This window comes from Pezoporus wallicus, unplaced genomic scaffold (genome assembly GCF_028554395.1).
Source record: "Pezoporus wallicus isolate ANWC-B61680 ecotype Strahan unplaced genomic scaffold, APGP_CSIRO_Pwel_v1 contig_8542, whole genome shotgun sequence".
NCBI lineage: Eukaryota > Metazoa > Chordata > Aves > Psittaciformes > Psittacidae > Pezoporus > Pezoporus wallicus.
The window spans coordinates 5520538-5537201 of NW_026640148.1; the positions used below are offsets into that span (position 1 = coordinate 5520538).

At 40.8% G+C, this 16664-nt stretch overlaps 1 protein-coding gene across 4 annotated transcripts in view; it reads right to left on the reverse strand.

Moving 5' to 3' along the window:
- Window positions 1-16664, reverse strand: part of USP4 (ubiquitin specific peptidase 4) — a 35445-nt gene that overhangs the window by 2948 nt on the left and 15833 nt on the right. For 3 of the 4 annotated variants that reach the window (XM_057417507.1, XM_057417508.1, XM_057417510.1), the window contains 10 exons: window positions 16213-16386; window positions 14255-14413; window positions 13653-13877; window positions 13331-13414; window positions 12771-12865; window positions 2939-3130; window positions 2301-2389; window positions 1096-1311; window positions 925-995; window positions 169-284 (listed from right to left, as the gene is read on the reverse strand). In XM_057417507.1, coding sequence (XP_057273490.1) covers window positions 169-284; window positions 925-995; window positions 1096-1311; window positions 2301-2389; window positions 2939-3130; window positions 12771-12865; window positions 13331-13414; window positions 13653-13877; window positions 14255-14413; window positions 16213-16386 — 1421 coding nt within the window. The remainder of the gene's footprint in view (window positions 1-168; window positions 285-924; window positions 996-1095; window positions 1312-2300; window positions 2390-2938; window positions 3131-12770; window positions 12866-13330; window positions 13415-13652; window positions 13878-14254; window positions 14414-16212; window positions 16387-16664) is intronic. The other variant, XM_057417509.1, reaches the window with a different exon arrangement.

Sequence of the window (16664 nt, forward strand, 5' to 3'; positions counted from 1 at the left end):
ATGCTTTTCACTAACCCACATCTGCAGCCTATCAAGTTAGTGACTTAAAAGAACTGACAGGCTTCTCACAGGTGAATACAAAAGGACAGACCAGGGAAATTATCAGATTCCCATGGCAAATAATGTGGCATTTTACAATAAACCTGGCAGGCAGACAGAAGCTCTTACCATGGGTCATGTTCACCAAGCGTTTCCATAGTAGTGAAGAGCTCTATGCAGTCTCTGAGGGCTACCACAGCTTTCTTCTTCTGTGGCTGTAACATACTTCCATGTTTTTCAAATGCCTAGTGAAAAAGATGAATGCTTTATTCAATTCCATGTAGTCTTTAATCCTTGACATCACAGGCAGGAACACACCTCACCATGCTGCCTAATTTCCATCCGTCCGCCCTCTTTCTCCCCCCAGTCATCCTGAGCTGCCAAACACTCATTCTTGTGGTACAAACAGTCCATGAGAGTAATACAGTGTGTCCTTACTTCAAAGTTGATGGATTTGAGGTTTGGTTCAGGGATTTGGTTTTTGATGGGTTTTTTGGCCAAAGAGTAGCAAGAAATTATTGTTACAAAACATGAGCAACAGGACTCTGGCAGAAAGAACACTGAGCTTTCTATTAGGCTTTGTGAACTTGGCTTCAGGTTTCTTTAGAGTTTTGGGTGTTTGGTTGGTTTGGTTTGTTGAGTGCACTATGAACTAGACTACTTAGCTTTGAAATTAAAACATCTCTTTTCAGAACACACTGGAAACAGATCAGCAGTTACAGAACTATGTATCTTATCACTAAAAGACGTAAAGCAAACATCCCTCATGCTGGTGACTCCAACTTTTACTAAAGGAGCTATACCTACATGTCATCATTTATCGTCATCTTTTAAGTACCGTACACATTCACATAGAGATTGTTTATGAATAGAGCATACTACAACCTGTGCCTCCTGTTCATCAAAAAGTAGCCTCCGTGTATCAGAATCCCAGTCAATAGCAAGTGCAGAAAAAGCTACAACAAACACAAAAACAAAACACCAAAACATTTATTGCAAAGGAACAAAGAGAAAGGGGAGGAAAAAAAAAAAAAAAGACAGCAAGACAATAATTACCATTCAGTTTTAAGATCTTTCCTTCTACAATGGAGTTTATCTCAGAGGTCCCAGAGGAATTCACAAGGCTAAAAGTGAAATGCTGCTTCTTGCAAGGCTGCAGGTCTCTTGCTGACTCGACCTGCATACAACCCTCAGAGTGGCAGGGATCAGCTTCTGCCAGCTTGTCCTTGCCTTCCTCTCCACCATCCTGATGCTCCATCTCTTCAATGTCACCTGCCAAAATTTAAAACAAGCACAGTATTCATGAGCTTCAGTGAAAGTTTAGACTGACACCTCACATGACCAGCTGTTCACATAAGCCTGTTACAACACAGGCTGATTACTCAGAAATGAAAAGACACACACACACACAAAAAAAAAAAAAAAAAAATCAGTGCTTGCCAACCACATTTGAAGTTGATGTTTTTCCTTTAGCAGATGCCAGGTAATGTGTTGGACTTTACATCCCAGCATCAGACATGATGGACAATGCTCAGTTCACATTAGGTTAACAATCACACCTTCTGAGAGCACACCCTAATAAAACATCCCAAGAGAGAATCAGCAAGGTTGCAGTCAGGTGTCTTTACAGAAGGGAATGTGTAAATCTCTAGGAAAGTCATTTCCATTTTGGGGGAAAAATGGGCAGATTCTTTTTCCCCATTTAAAATTCCCGTTTAACTTGTTCCAGTTATTACTCACAGTAGCACAAGTGAATCATTTCAAAAAGGAAAATGAAGCATTTGCAATCAGCATTAAAAGCCTTCTTTTAAGTGTCTAACCTAGGAACAAGACCTTGTGTTTCTCGAGCCACGAACACAAAACACCACTTCCACTTTATTTCTCCAGAATTTGTCTTTATCACTTAACAGGCCAGTTTTCATCAAGCCAAAGGGCATTATTAGGAAAGGAGTTGCCTCTGGAGGGAGGCACCTGAACACCTAAATAGGAAAGCAAGGACTTTCCTCACACTGGTCAAGATGAACGTACACCACACCTTGCTCTCTTGCTGCTGCTTACGCACATCTGATACCACTTGGAAGGAAAATGGTCTACAAGAATTCTCACCATATCCATGCAGTCATCCTATGCAACAGTGTGGTTTAATCATTGTGAAAGAACAATCTGCTAGAGCTTGCGTCAAATACACACAGTACAACCCAGATGCTCATAAAAAGCTGCAAGTGCTGAAAAGCTTCCAGCCAGTGTTGCAAGGACTTTACCTTCAACCACACCATTTGAGCCACTGCAGGTTCCTTTGTCTGTGCAGAGGGTAGAGTATTCTTCTGCCAAAGGGAGTTTCACATAGCGGCTAAACAAAGAGAGAATATGTTTACCACACAGTCATACCAAAACTGTTCATCAGAACAACAGTACCCCTTCTCTATCATCAGTCTATGCTGCCCAATCCCTCTCAGCAAACCAACCCAACCCATACAGCACCATTTACAGATCAAGAGCTCTCAGAATGAGTCCAACAAGAACAATTCAGTAAGTCACTGTTCTCAACTGCTTGATCCAAATTTTACTGGCAGTAGATGGAAAAGACAAAAATAAGTTATGGAGGTCCATCTGAGAGCCCTGAAAACGTGGTTCGAGTTTTCACTTGCAATGCTAAGCAGACAGCTTCCCTTGTGACTGTCACCAGCATTATCTTCCAGTCTGCTTTTACAGAGCCCCAGAAACAGGACATTGAAATGTCCCTGGGGCCTCCAGACACTAATGCCATGCAAATCCTGGTTTATATGCAATGAAGGAAAATTCTTCTCATTACCAAGGATGCAGTAAACCTGTTACAGTGTAGCTGAATAAGTGACCACTAGAACTTTGAATAGGATTCAAAGGTAGAGACATGACTTACCTGATCTGCTCCAAAACCACACTGTACAGGTGATCCACAGTGAGCTTATGTTTCAGCACAGATATCAACAGTGGCTGACCAAAGAGCACAGTCCCTGAAGTATTGCTGGATTGCCTCATTGTCTTCTCCCGAAAGTAAACAGAGAGAGTAACATACTCCGAGCTGTCCTCACTTGGCTTGCAAACTTCATACCTGTTTGAAAGACACATATTTCCTCAGGTTACTTCCACTGCCAAGAAGCACAGCAGGTAGAATCAATATGAACTCCGTCTAACAGGTCTCTCCACTAGATCATCCCGAGGACAAAGGGTAGTTAGTACTCTGTCTTCATGCTACAGAGAAGTTTCCCGAACATTTTCCACAGGTCAGACCCAAAGCTGCTACCAACTCAACTGTCAACTTCCCTCTGTCTTTATCCCTAATTCACACCTCTGCTGCTACTCACCTCTCAAGACATTACCCTGACAACCACATGTTGCTTCAACCAGATCCCAGCATGAGTGAAGAATACTAAATGCACTTTGAAATCCCTCAGACAATGTTTGTTAGCTCTGGAGAAAGAAACCCTCTTGACACCTTGGGTCTTGCAATCTCCCAGCCTCTCGTACAGTTAATGGCCTGAGCTTGTATCACTGAGCAACCAAACCTTTAGAAAACTAAGTTTAGAAACTTCTGCTTCACAGAAAAATGCAAGGACAGTAAACACACACACATAAAACAAACCAACATTCTGGAAGAAAACAAACAGCTCTGGAAAACAGTGAGGAGACTGAGACAGCCTGTGCTACAGGGCAAAATGGCAAATGAGGTATTTGCAGGTGTCAGGATCAAAAGAAACCACGTGGTCCAATACTATCACAATGTTCACTTCAGGGCTACTCATTACAAAAGATTCATTTTCAGGAATGCCAAGTCACACTGTTCTTTAATTTGGCGAGTCACCTGTTTCAGACTTATCTTAGAAACTGAAAGAAAAGGAAGATTTCATGAAAGATGTCACTATGCACAACGATCAAGACCACAATCACATATCTGAACGTACCAACTCATAATAGCTCTCTTACATTAAACAAGCCATTTCCCTTCTCTCAAGAGCAAAGAAACATTAATTCCCGTGTTCAAAATGCCCTCGTAGAGCAGGTAGAAGAACAAATTTCAGAGTTGTAGTTCCACTCCATCCTACTTAAACACAAAGGGATCCCAGCTTGGGACTTGTACTGAGTCAGTAGAGTACATGAAGAAAAATAACCTTCCAGAGAGTCCTAACCCAGAACATCAGAGATCAGTCAGCATAAGACAGCGCATCACAAATGGCTGTTGATGTTTTCTAGGCTGTCAGTGCTGTTCAACTGGACACTTGCAATGGATACAGTCCACACAATGGTTTCCTGAGAAACAGCACCACAAAGACATGAATTATTTTACCTAGCACCATTTAAACAACAAAAAACCATACTTGGGTCCCAGAATATCACCTACAATGAATCCCATGTCCTAATGACACTGCTATAAAACAGATCAGTACACGGCAAGCACATGTTCCCTGACATTCTTGTGACTGCCTCTCACACCACCTACACTGCACTCCCCAAGCAGTAATTAACACAGCCCTCATCTATACTCCACCCTCGTGCACCTAGATGAAGCCCTGTCCATGCGATGGAACAGATGGGACAGAAAGGAAAAGCTGAGTATTACCCATAGGTAGGTGTCATCCGTCACAAGCAGCCGGCATACTGTACACTCTCCAAAACACTCTGCAAAAGAGCATCTCACACTTCTCATTGAAATGTCACAAATTTGGTTACTCAAGTGCCCTTCTACCCGCTCCACCTCAGAACAGCTTTTACACACTAGTACTAAGAGGCAGACGTATCAGAATCAGGATCTGTCATTTCCTGAATCTCTTGAGCAACAGCCATCTCTAAGAAAAAAAAAAAACAAAACCTAAGATACTTTATCTGTAGTTTAAGGAGGGATAAAGATCTAATAATGGGAATTAATGGATAATGCACTGTAATTCTGTATTTTACAACTTAATGGAAATAATAGAACATAAAAATGATGCTACATCGGACTACACAACATGGTTTCTGATGTCAGTCATTGGCTCAGCTGCCACCACACAGCTGGATCCTGACTCCTTGTCTTTATCATTCATGACAACTCTGAAAAGACTCTGAAAACTGCTAAGCAATAGAGTAAGACTTGACCAGTCTTATTCAGGATTATGAAGGCCTGAAGATCTGTGGTTATAATCTAGAAAGCAGGCAGTGAGCAATGAAGTACGTAACTTCCATTCCCTTACAAACTAAAGTCAAGCAAGTGCACAGGAGCACGAAAAGCTACAGAAAGACAAGGCAGAGCTACATGAAAACTACAGGCACTGAAAGCAAAAAATGCTCTGAGCTGAACACCAGGCTATTATGTATGTTGTATGCTACTGAAACATACCGCCCAAGTGCTGCTATTTATGATAAATTTCTCCACTTGGAAAACACTATGTGGACAAGTCAGTCTGTAGCAACAACTAAGAAAGTAGTAAGTTTTGTAAGAGAACAGAGAAGTGCAGAAAATGCCACTGCAGAAGCTGACACACAGATCCATCTGAACAGGATTACCACTGCACACCAACGCAGAGATGCTGCTGTGAAGTTACAATAGGTTCAGAAGCTGACAACAAAAATGAACAGAGGACTTGAAAAAAACCGGGTGAAAATGCTGCATGTATTTCTGATCTTTTCTAGGTAACAGAAATATTACTAATCTCTTTCTTTTACGATGCCAGAACACATACAACAAGTAAACTAGGAGGTAAGAAAATGCAAATGTAACTTCTTCAGATAACGGGTTGTTTGCCCCATAAAATTCAGTCATAGGATTTTGCCAGTCTTACACAGAAGAAAGGTAAAAAAGGATGAGGGAATTCACCCAGCAAGATTTTTAAAAAGCTTATAAAATACAAGCTCATTTTGGAAAGGACACAAACCCCTTATTCCAAACAAGAAAACACCAATTCCAGCAAGCGAGAACAAGCTTCCTGTATCACTCTGCAACAAGGTCTCACCCATCTACAACATTCCATACAAAACTACTGGACTAGCTGGTTTGCTGACTTAATGAAGTTCAGTAATTGTTGTAGTCTCAGTCATGTTAACCAACCTGACACTTCTGCAGCCAGTCATGGTTTCTCAAGACCACGAACTTATCTCAAGTATATACAGCATGTTGTAAGATAAGGCAGAAAGCATGGTATATATGGCAAACTAAATATGTCTTGCTCAACTATGCACACTTTTATAGATTAAAGGTGACCTGCAAATCAATTTGTGAAATTTTATCAACGCAAACAACACATACTATATGCCCCATTAGCCAGGCTAAGAGAACATGGGTATCTAGTTTATCCACCCAAACATTTTTCTTCTTAGGCCTTCAGAACTAAGAAGAAATACAGGGAGTGATACCCTTGAAGTGGGCTGTGGAGTTCATTCTTGAGTAGTGCTTACCTGACCCCTTGTAGGCCGGCTCCGAGCTCCAGCAGGATCCCTGGGTGATGTGACATCACCAGCATGGTGCATGGGAGGGTGTTACATTGGAGCGGGAGCCGGAGGTCCTAGTGGGGCTGGGCTTCCCAGAACCTAAGAGAAAGAAACAGTAAGCATTTTGGTTATGTGCTGAATGCTGTTCTCTGATTAGCCTGGAGAATGAGAGCATTCAGCACAAACACTGAGCTAACGGCATCAAATTGATTTGCAGACCACCTTTATGGAAGTGACTTCCTGACTATTTGCCACAGATCTCCCTGTTCTTTCCTGGGAACAACATGCCTTGAGAGGAACATTTACAGCGCTGAGAACCAGGCTAGTCCCACTGTTCTTTGGCTGCACTGCCCCTACACGTAGTGCCAATGATCTTGCTTCAAGGTTTATATCAAACACCTTTGTTGCTACAAGCATCACGCCCCTTACCTGATGCTAAATATTAACGTATCTGTTATTAGGACTACACTAAATTTCCAAGCCTGTCATAATGAGAAATGGGTGAATCCAAAGCCTCATGAAAGTTCAGGCTTGGAGAATCTAGCCCCAAATTCTCCTCGCTTTAAGGTGACCTAGAGAAGAAAACGTATAGTTTTGTCCTTTTGTGTAAAAGGATTCAGGTTCATTTTGGGATACATCTGAGTTGAAGTCACTTAAGAAGCCCAGTAACATTCACATTTCTTCTTTTTGAAATTTTACTATCAGAGAGCACAAAAGGCCAGGTAATATACCACGAGAAACGATAAGCCAGAAACTGAGCAGCTGAGAGGGAAAATATATCTTAGCCATGCAGGCCAGACTTCCCCTTCTTCACCCCAGATCACTCTGTAGTCAATATATGTTCCAAACGAAGTATGATTCTCACCCCACCTCCCCAAGAATCAGCACCTCCTACCACTTGGGACATAACAATTCACAATGTATGTCTCATGAGGTCCAAGGTGCCTTGCAAAAATCACAGAAGGCTGAACATGTCTTCCCTCATATCCTTATGGTGAAAACCAGACCAAAAATACAGCTTTTCCAACCACTGAAATCACCTAAAAAAAAGTGCAATTCTCTATACAACCCACATATTGCATGTTTCACAAATATTTATCTGTAGTACACTGTAACTACAATACCTGTGCCTGCAGACCATGTCCTCTGTCAAGCAAATAAAACAGTAAAGCACATTCCAACAATGCTACTCCTACTGCAACCTGCTGCGTGAGTTCCTGCTCAGTGACATTTACAACTGAAGCAGTATTCTGCTCAGTAATCAAGCAATACAAAGCCATAAATCAAAAGCTGAGACTTAACACATTGGTGTCGAAAGCAAGACAACAATACAAAAGTACTTTTTTTTTTTCCAATCACATCCCTGCTGGGGCCCAGATCTTCTACAGAATTAGATTCTTCCTTGAATTTTGAATTGAGATGCATGTTATTAGCTGGCTAGCAGGCAAAGCTCCAAAATCAGAAAACTATCAAACCAATGAGGATACTGTTGTCATATGGAGGCCCAGCTCTGGCTATAGCTTTCAACAAAGCAAAGCTGGAAAAATACTGCAAGAGATTGACCATTTATACCTAAATTTTTCAGTCCTGAGACAACTTAAGGCAATGCCAATAAACGTACAGAAAGCAAAAACTGCCAGTTTAAGTTACTTCAAGACCCCAAAGCTTCAGAACCACTGAAGCAACTGATTTCTGTTACAGAAGACAGTCACCTAGCTGATCACAGTTGGAAGATCTACTGGACACCATGCAAAGGCCCGTTAAGACGGGGACAAAGAGAGCAAGGAACAATGGAACAATTTGACGGCAGCTGTTCACAAAACCAGAGCTTGGAGGCCTTGTAGCTTCCTCCATCACCACACACTCATTCTCTGCATTTTCAGACTAGCAAACAATCACAGATGATTACTAACACAACCTTGTTTTGCTTCCCAGAGGAAGGGAAGAGAACTTTTCAGGTGAGGAAATTTTTACACCATTATTTAAACACTAGCAGGAGGCATGGAGGGGTGCTGGCTTCAGTTTATCACAGCTTCTCCCAGAATTGTCTAAGTGTGGCTGTCAAAAAGGAACACATGAAAAGACCTGAGAGCAAACCCAAATTACAAGACTAGCCAGCAAAATCTCTCAGGAAAACACCTCAAAATCAATAGGACCTACTGACAAATCTGCAATTTTAAAATGTAAGTTTTGGGAATGTATATGTAGGCAAACTATTTCTGAATATACTGGACTAATTTAACTCTATTTTTAATTGCTTACTTCTTTGCACTTCATTTTCTATCCAGTAAATGAAACTTTGTGTCTAACTTCAATTACTTAAAATAAGTAGTGACATTTACATATTAGTTTGCCAACAGGGAAGTCTTGCCACTAGACATTACTGGAAAATAAGAACAGATGGTCAGTATAAAAAGCTGGATGGAATCAAAACATGAATTAGGGAAGAGTTCAAGTACATGAGACAGTGAATATCATGCTAATTTATGTACAAGAGATGTTCTGCTTCTAGAAAACTCCCCATTTAAATACAAACTATTAACTAATGGTCCCCACTCATATCCCAGGTTGTTTATTATATATCAACTTTAAATACACCTAGTTAACATTTATATCCAAGCACACACCCTGTAAAAAGTACCACAATTACCAGAGATCTCTCTCCAGTTTGATACCTCTTACTCAGCTTTGCTGCACTGCGAGCACAAGATCCTGAAACAATGCCGTTTTCCTAATGGATTTGTAACATAAGTAATGCTATTAAAAACACGGTCTTTTCAGTAACCTCTGTTCTCCTAGTAGAGAAGCTGATACGTTCCAGTCTCAGTACACAAGGCAATAAAGTGATTCAAACAAATCTTAGGAAAACTTATGCTTTCAAAACATGGTAGGGAAGCAGCTTCTAAAAGGTTCCTTGCTTATAAATCAATCGCATTATTTTGTCAGCCCAACTTACTGCTTTAGAAAGTTTCCTTAGGAGTTTATTTTGTGGCAATATCCAGTATAAATGAAGTGCAAATAAACTTTTGACGAGTTAGCATGATTTATTAAGTCTTTGGTTATTTATTTCAATTGTGAATTTTGGGTGAAAATATGGGTCGCTATAAAACATTACAGTTATGCTTTTGAATAAACAGCAGCTGTTCCCCTTCACTAATCAATATAAAGACAGTTTTCTTTCAGGAAAAGAAGAGAAACACATTACTCTGTGTAACTAGTGATACACCCCACAGCTATGTCACCAGCCAGCACAAAAGGATCTTGTCCAAACTGAACATTTTGTGGCCTATAGAGGCACACAGAACCACCCTTCAAGTCATAAGAAGCAAGTCTTTTCCTGACACTTCTCTAAAGAATTGGCCTTGTATTAAAGCCAAAAGAGCTAAATGCTTTTCAGTGGGCACTCAAGTCTTTGTAGTTGACTTTGGGAAAATAAAATGTTTCTCAACTATACATTATTTCAGTCACAGATTTTTAGTTTCAAGTGGAAGCAAGTTTGTTCTTTAAAGTGGGAAGATTCCGAAAAACATTTTTTTTTTAATAAACACCAAGATATTTGGCTGTAATCTAAGAAGGTAAATTGTGGGGGTATCAGAAACTCCTGAAGTTGCCATCAGCATCAATCTGAATATACAAACACTGTACGCCTCACACAGCACCTTCAGGAAGGCAGCAAGCCCTGATCTGACCGCTGATAACTTCCGCCAGAAATGTAACAGCTTGAGGAACACTTGAGAAGCTTGTTTAATCTGCCTCAACACCACTCTTGAGCCGTTTCCACCAGGACAGCCATGTGCAAAGCAACACTGGATTCCATGCCAGAAAATGAAACAGTTACTAGAACACTGCCCTGTATCCTGACCCAAGTTATCTTCTAGTTCCAGTTACATCAACCAGCCAAGGTGCAGGAATGAATGCAGTGTTACTCAACCATCTTAGACTAAGATTTAGAAAGCCTGAAAAAAAACTTATAGAAGCCAGTTTCAGCATAAGAGCTTCACTTCAGAGAGACCTCCAAGGATTTCTCAGACCATGGGCTAAACAAAAAGCAGAAACATTTCCTGCAAGGAAAAATTAAAATCAAAATAATAATTTTAAGAAAAATACTATGACATGCAGTAACAAAAAAAAACCTTCAGCATACCCCTAATGTCATCAGTTTCCAAGAGCTCAGTGAACCTAGTCTCAAACTCAACCACGTCCTTTCAGTGACAACTGTCAAAGTTTCTTAGTTCCACTAGTCCTACAACCTGCTCACCTCAGACTCTCTAAGTAACACCAAAAGTGTAAAAATCCCTAAAGAATCATACCTGCAGCTCAGAAATAACCAAAATGAAGACCCACCCTGACCAATCCCACCTTGTACCCTGACCAATCCCACCTTGTACTGATCTTAACACAGAACTGATATACTGTCAATCCCCCCTGTCAAACTCACTTCAGCAGATACAAGACATTAATAGATGGAAACAGAGTGTAATTTAAGAACCTTCACACTACTATTACCATTTCTTGCATGACTGAATTAAATCTTAGAACACCTATGAGCAGACTTGTTATAACCAGATAAAGTAAGCAGATTGTCAGCAATAAAAGTAATATGCATTTGCCTTTAAATAGCAAGTTCTACTCTTTATGAACAAGCATTTCTCTGTTGTGTTTGAGACAAGACTCCCTTTCAATAAAAGAATGCTGTTTTTTAAACTGTAGGTTAGAATATTACTTTACATATCTTTTTCCTGGCAGCATCAACTATTAAAGGGAGTTCCTATGAGCAGATTTCTCCTAATTCTTGCCCTGGTGCTGGTTGCTTGCTCTTGCCCCACAGTGCTGAAAACATCTTAGAGGGTGTACATGCAAAAACACAATTACCAAAATTTCCTCATGCTACTGCCTCTCTTGCTTGGAGGGTTATTTTTAACCCAGGTCAGTTCACTGTGACTCACAGCATCACCTCATTTACAGTTCTGCCTGCACATAAAAGGAAATGATGATTGCAAAGGAAAATACATGTGGAACTGCTGTTCAGCCAGTGCTCCCCACCTCCTAACCCAGAGCAGACCTGATTCAGACACAGATGTTTTCTGTGCAGGGATATGCAACGTTATGCCTGTAGGAAAGTGGAGTTTTGTAATTACCATTGTAATATCCCACTTCTTGATTCTTTCACATTTTCTACCTTTGGAGGTAGACTTACTCACAATCTAACCCTTTACAATACCCTCACAAAACAGATTTCACAGAAGCCAAAGGACCTTCCATGGAATCCTAACATGCCACACCTTTAGCTGCAGCGAAGAAAACATCACAAGAACTTGCTGAAAAACTCAGATACTGCATCTCAGGAACGAGGTGACGACGGCATGACAGAATAGCACCAAGCAGTATGTCACCGCACCCCACTCAGTGAAAGGTACACACTGCTCCAGAGAGTATCAGTGCAGGACTTTACACTGGCACAATTTTATGGAAGCAACATCCTTGCACTGGATTATTCTCACATGAGGAAGACTGGACTTGTGATGAAGGGCTGGATTTGACCTCCTCAAGTCCCAGGTTCAAGTGTGAGACTCAAAGGCTGTTTTGCACTTCACGTGCAACGTTTTTCATTTTCCAGCTCCAACAGAGGAACATGACTTTTTGCCTTCCTCACCAGATTTCACAGGTGACTGGAGACATCATCCCATCCACCACACATATATAAAACATCAACCACAACCTAACCCTCAGCTTTGCTGAAATTCCTCAAAAACTATAGTTAAGACACAAAAAGTGTAAGCACCAGTAAAGAGTCTACCAAGAACCTCCAGTCACGGTTAGCTGAGTGCTATAACTACTATGATGGTTTCCGGAAAGGCAGAGTACAACAGCTTAAACTTCACACTGTGCTAGTAACAGCTCCAAGGCTTTTGGCCCATCTGGAGCATAAGAACAGTAAGCTTGAGCTTGCCTAATAACACCAGTGAAAGTGTAACTGTAATCCAGACATCCAGATCACTATCTCAGAAAAAACTTGGAGAAAGTTCCAAGCTGCAGAACACAGAGCAAACACAAACTTTACTGTTACCCAGGGCCACGACTTCCTTTGCATTAGGAAAACACTGAACACCACACATGCCAATCTGCCGCTAGAAGTGCTGCATTACTGCTAAATCATGTAAAAGGTCTACAGGAAGGCTTATGTTCAAGAGGGAAAAGGTAAAAAAAGGAGTAATCAGGTTTTATATCCTGAAACCAAAACAATGTTTTGTAGCACTCTTCACACCATGGCATCTTCTCACTTTACTCACACAAAGATGTCGTCTTTTGGCATGATATGATTTAAACCTTCATCCATTTGGAAGATTTTGTGGAACCGATGATTATACACGTCTGTCACCACCATCTAGAACAGCAAGTGATATTTGCAAAGAAATTATAATAAAAGCTTATGTAAGTTTATGCAAACTAACTTTAAATTCAAATAGCATTTTATTCCTATTCTTTATCAGAATTTTCAGCACACATCAGCACTATTTTCTATAACAGCACCCAGCAGCTAATCAGCTGTATTTGTTAAGACAGATCAGAAAAACAAAGCAAATAGACTGGGTCCACAGAGGTATGGAGGAGATGCAATGCCAAAAGCTTTCTGCCCATTCTCTTACACCTCTGTACTGCAATGCATGTATCAGAGCAAGCACAGATTATTTCGTGCATCTTTCTTATTTCACGATCAAAGAAAAGCATTCAAACTTGCTAGGGTTTCATCACTATTCCATTAAGTTCAGCTTACCACTCATCTAAAAGCTAAGCCACCAAAACGCTTCAAGAACAAAAAAGAGAGATTACTGTCTGCATTTACCCTTACATTTTCTGCAGGAACACCAGAGAGTCTGGAAAGCGATTCACACAGATCTGAGATGGCCCCCATCATCGGCACCACAACCCGGTACTAGAAACAAAGACAATATCATGCTTATACCAGGCAAAATAAACCTAGTCTCACGAACTGAGATTTTATAAAGCCACTTGATTTCACATGTTCAATTCCCAGTTTCTGAATAAGAAAAACCCATCCTACTTCACCCAAAGGTGGACAACAATATCCTCTACGTCACTTGCAAAGTGTCAACTTTAAAACCTAAGAGAAAGACTCAGATTACTTAAATTTTTGTCTTCAACTGCCTCACCTGGACAGGCCTACGCTGTGGGTCTGCATATACCAAGGTGACTTCCATGAGACGATCTCTCCTCAAGGGCAATGGAAGGGTTAAATAACAGAAGGGATCAAAGGTGACAGAAACTTTAGAGCATTTGGGACAAACAAGAGTAGATTTGAAAAGACCATGAAAAATATCCACAATGATAGAATCATTCCTCAGCCTATGATTCTCCCAGGCCTCTTTTGCCACTGCCTATAAAAAGAAAAAAAAACACAAAACATTAAAAGCTATTTCTCACAAACACTCAGGGATCTCACAAGCACAGGGATCAAAGAAAACTCAGAACATTGATACTGATGTCAATATTGCACCATAAGCACATCTTCCTGCACAACAGTACAAGAACACACATTCTGCTGTAAGGCTGAACAACGGCAATGTGCCATGAGGTGTCATGAAGAGTGAGCCAGGCCATAAGGCATGGCAGGGTTCTCCCCTCCCAGGTAGACTGCTTTGCAAGGACAATGTTTGTGTGGCCGATGAGCTGGAAGGCCAGGAAGTGCCACAAAACACAACTAAACTCCCTGGGAAGCACTACCTGCCCTACCCTTAAGTAAAGGGCACCATACCGAATCAGGTCTGCCATTGGCATCCTTCAGCTCCAAGTAGGGCTTCTTCTTCACTCTGTTCAAATCCTCATGCAAGCCATCAAGAAGAAAAGCCAAGAGCTCCTGGGAATCTTGCTGCTGGTATCCTGAAAACTGAGGGGCAAATCTGCCAACCTGTGTCTGAAACATAGAGACAAGCGTCAGAGGGGTTGAGCATTACCTATGTATGAAAAAATAAGAATAAAAACACTCATGTCCTGCCTTCTGCAGGGATCGACTCCATGCTACCTTATGCTAGCAGCAGATCACAGTGAACTGGATTCTAATGCAGTAAGGGTGTCAGTACAATTTTCTCAACTGTTTTTATTTCCCCTCCTAGTGTTGAGAAGGAAGAATGCATTCAGTGCTGTGATGCTAGAAATCAAAGTTACCAATATTAATTCAGGAACCTCCAAAACAACCAGCACACAAAACCCATCTGCCAATATATACATTGTACTTTAATTTCTCTTTCAGAAGCTTACAGTTCTCACAATGCAGACTTGCTGTAAGACAGCACCCTGAAGCAGGTGGACTGGAAGACTCAAAATGTTTGCAGAAGATAATTATGAGCTAAAAACCTGGCTTAAAACTTAAGATTGAAAATCTCACCACAGTAATCTCTAGGTACTCTATGATATGAAGCTAAGAACAGCCTGAGCTAGCAAAAGCCAGAAACAGCATGCCCTTACACACCTCTTATCTCGCAACACCGCCATCTAGTGTTCCTGCTCCTGAAACAGGAGTAGGAAGGGATCCCAGAGGAAAACCAACAATTAACAGGAGTGGTCAGTCCTATGACCATCACTAGTCTTCCCATAAAGAGTCCAACAGGCTTGCAAAATTATGCTTAGCACATTTTGAACGCTCAAGGTAATAACTGCAAGGAAGCCCAGACTGAAGGGCTGCTTACATATTGCAGATAATTAACACTGTCACTGAATAAGCAACAGAAAAATCACAACTGATACTGTACTACTAGGAAATAAAGAGTAATTCCTATTCCAACCTTAAACAAGAACAGCCCACATTAAGGCACTTTTACTGCTGTCCACTATATATTCATATATTTCCTCTGAATGGAAGTTTACAGATCAACTTGCATAGTGGTGATTTGCCAACAACTCCAAGTCACAGAAATTAAACATCTTGTTGATCCAGATCTACCTATGACTACACAGACAGCAGATTTCTATAGCCCATCAGACTTCTGCTCCAGGTCTCAAAAGTATATACCCTCAACTGCAAAACTACCACACAAAACCTAAACAGTAACAGGACACACATTTACATTAATATCAGATCACTGCTTATTTCATGCATTTGAGATCTTAATCTTTCACAGCAAACTGAGGCTGCACTACAGAAGCAAACTCTTTGTGTTCCTTCGATGCTTTATTCACCGTTCTGCACTGGAGCATCTTTGCATTACACTTAAAACAAAAGACATAGCTACAGTTTTTCTAGAGGTTCATATGCAACCGCTGTATTGCAGTATTTCAGCTGAAAGCAGCTTTTTACACTGAAGCGCTGGGAACACTGCATCAATAAATAACATTATAGACACGGGAATGCGTTTTGTTCTCCACTAATTTTACTCTTTAAAATTATAACATTCCTTTTCCCACTGATTAAAGTTCACAGCAATTCACATGACCTTGCCTAGTTTTGTGGCAAAGATCATTTTGATGCATCTGTAAACAGCTCCAAGGCTGGAAGGTCATTTACCAAGTAAGGCATTTCACATTAAGGAGCAGTAACCAGTTCTGGGGTATGACTTCTAGCAAGTCCCTCCCTGTACCCTGAAAGCATTTGCATAGAACACGAAACAACAAATTCTGTCATTGCTGCTTTCCTAACACTAGCATACGTGGAAGGCATATTAGCTTCCACTGTTTCTTCTGTCAAAAAGCTATGCTACAAGAACATGGAGTACTTACTTTAAACATACGTGGTGCCACATGTGACTGTCTTCCAGACCACATCTGTTTAATGAGCTCTGCGTAGGCTTCTGCAATTTCTCCTCTCATCCCCAGTGGATTGTTCTGATTTATTTCAGCTTCATACTTGTCTTCCAGAAAATAGTCAGTCAGAGGAGGGGTATTGCTTAGACACTGAAAAAGCATTAAGAAAATTAATTTACTGCACAAGACAATAAATCAGTGACAATAAAATAACAAACCCAACTTTCACATTAGAACATGTACTACGTTACTAACAAAACCCAAGAGACTGTGGGATACTGTAACCATTGCAACTCGGAGCAGGGCTAAAATTAAAAAGCATCACCACCAGATAGGGCAGCCTTCAAAAAACTAACAGCTCATTTCTGAAACATGGTTTCTCTCATTGGTGTCACATGGACTTTTGTTCTCTGCAGCATATTTGCCCC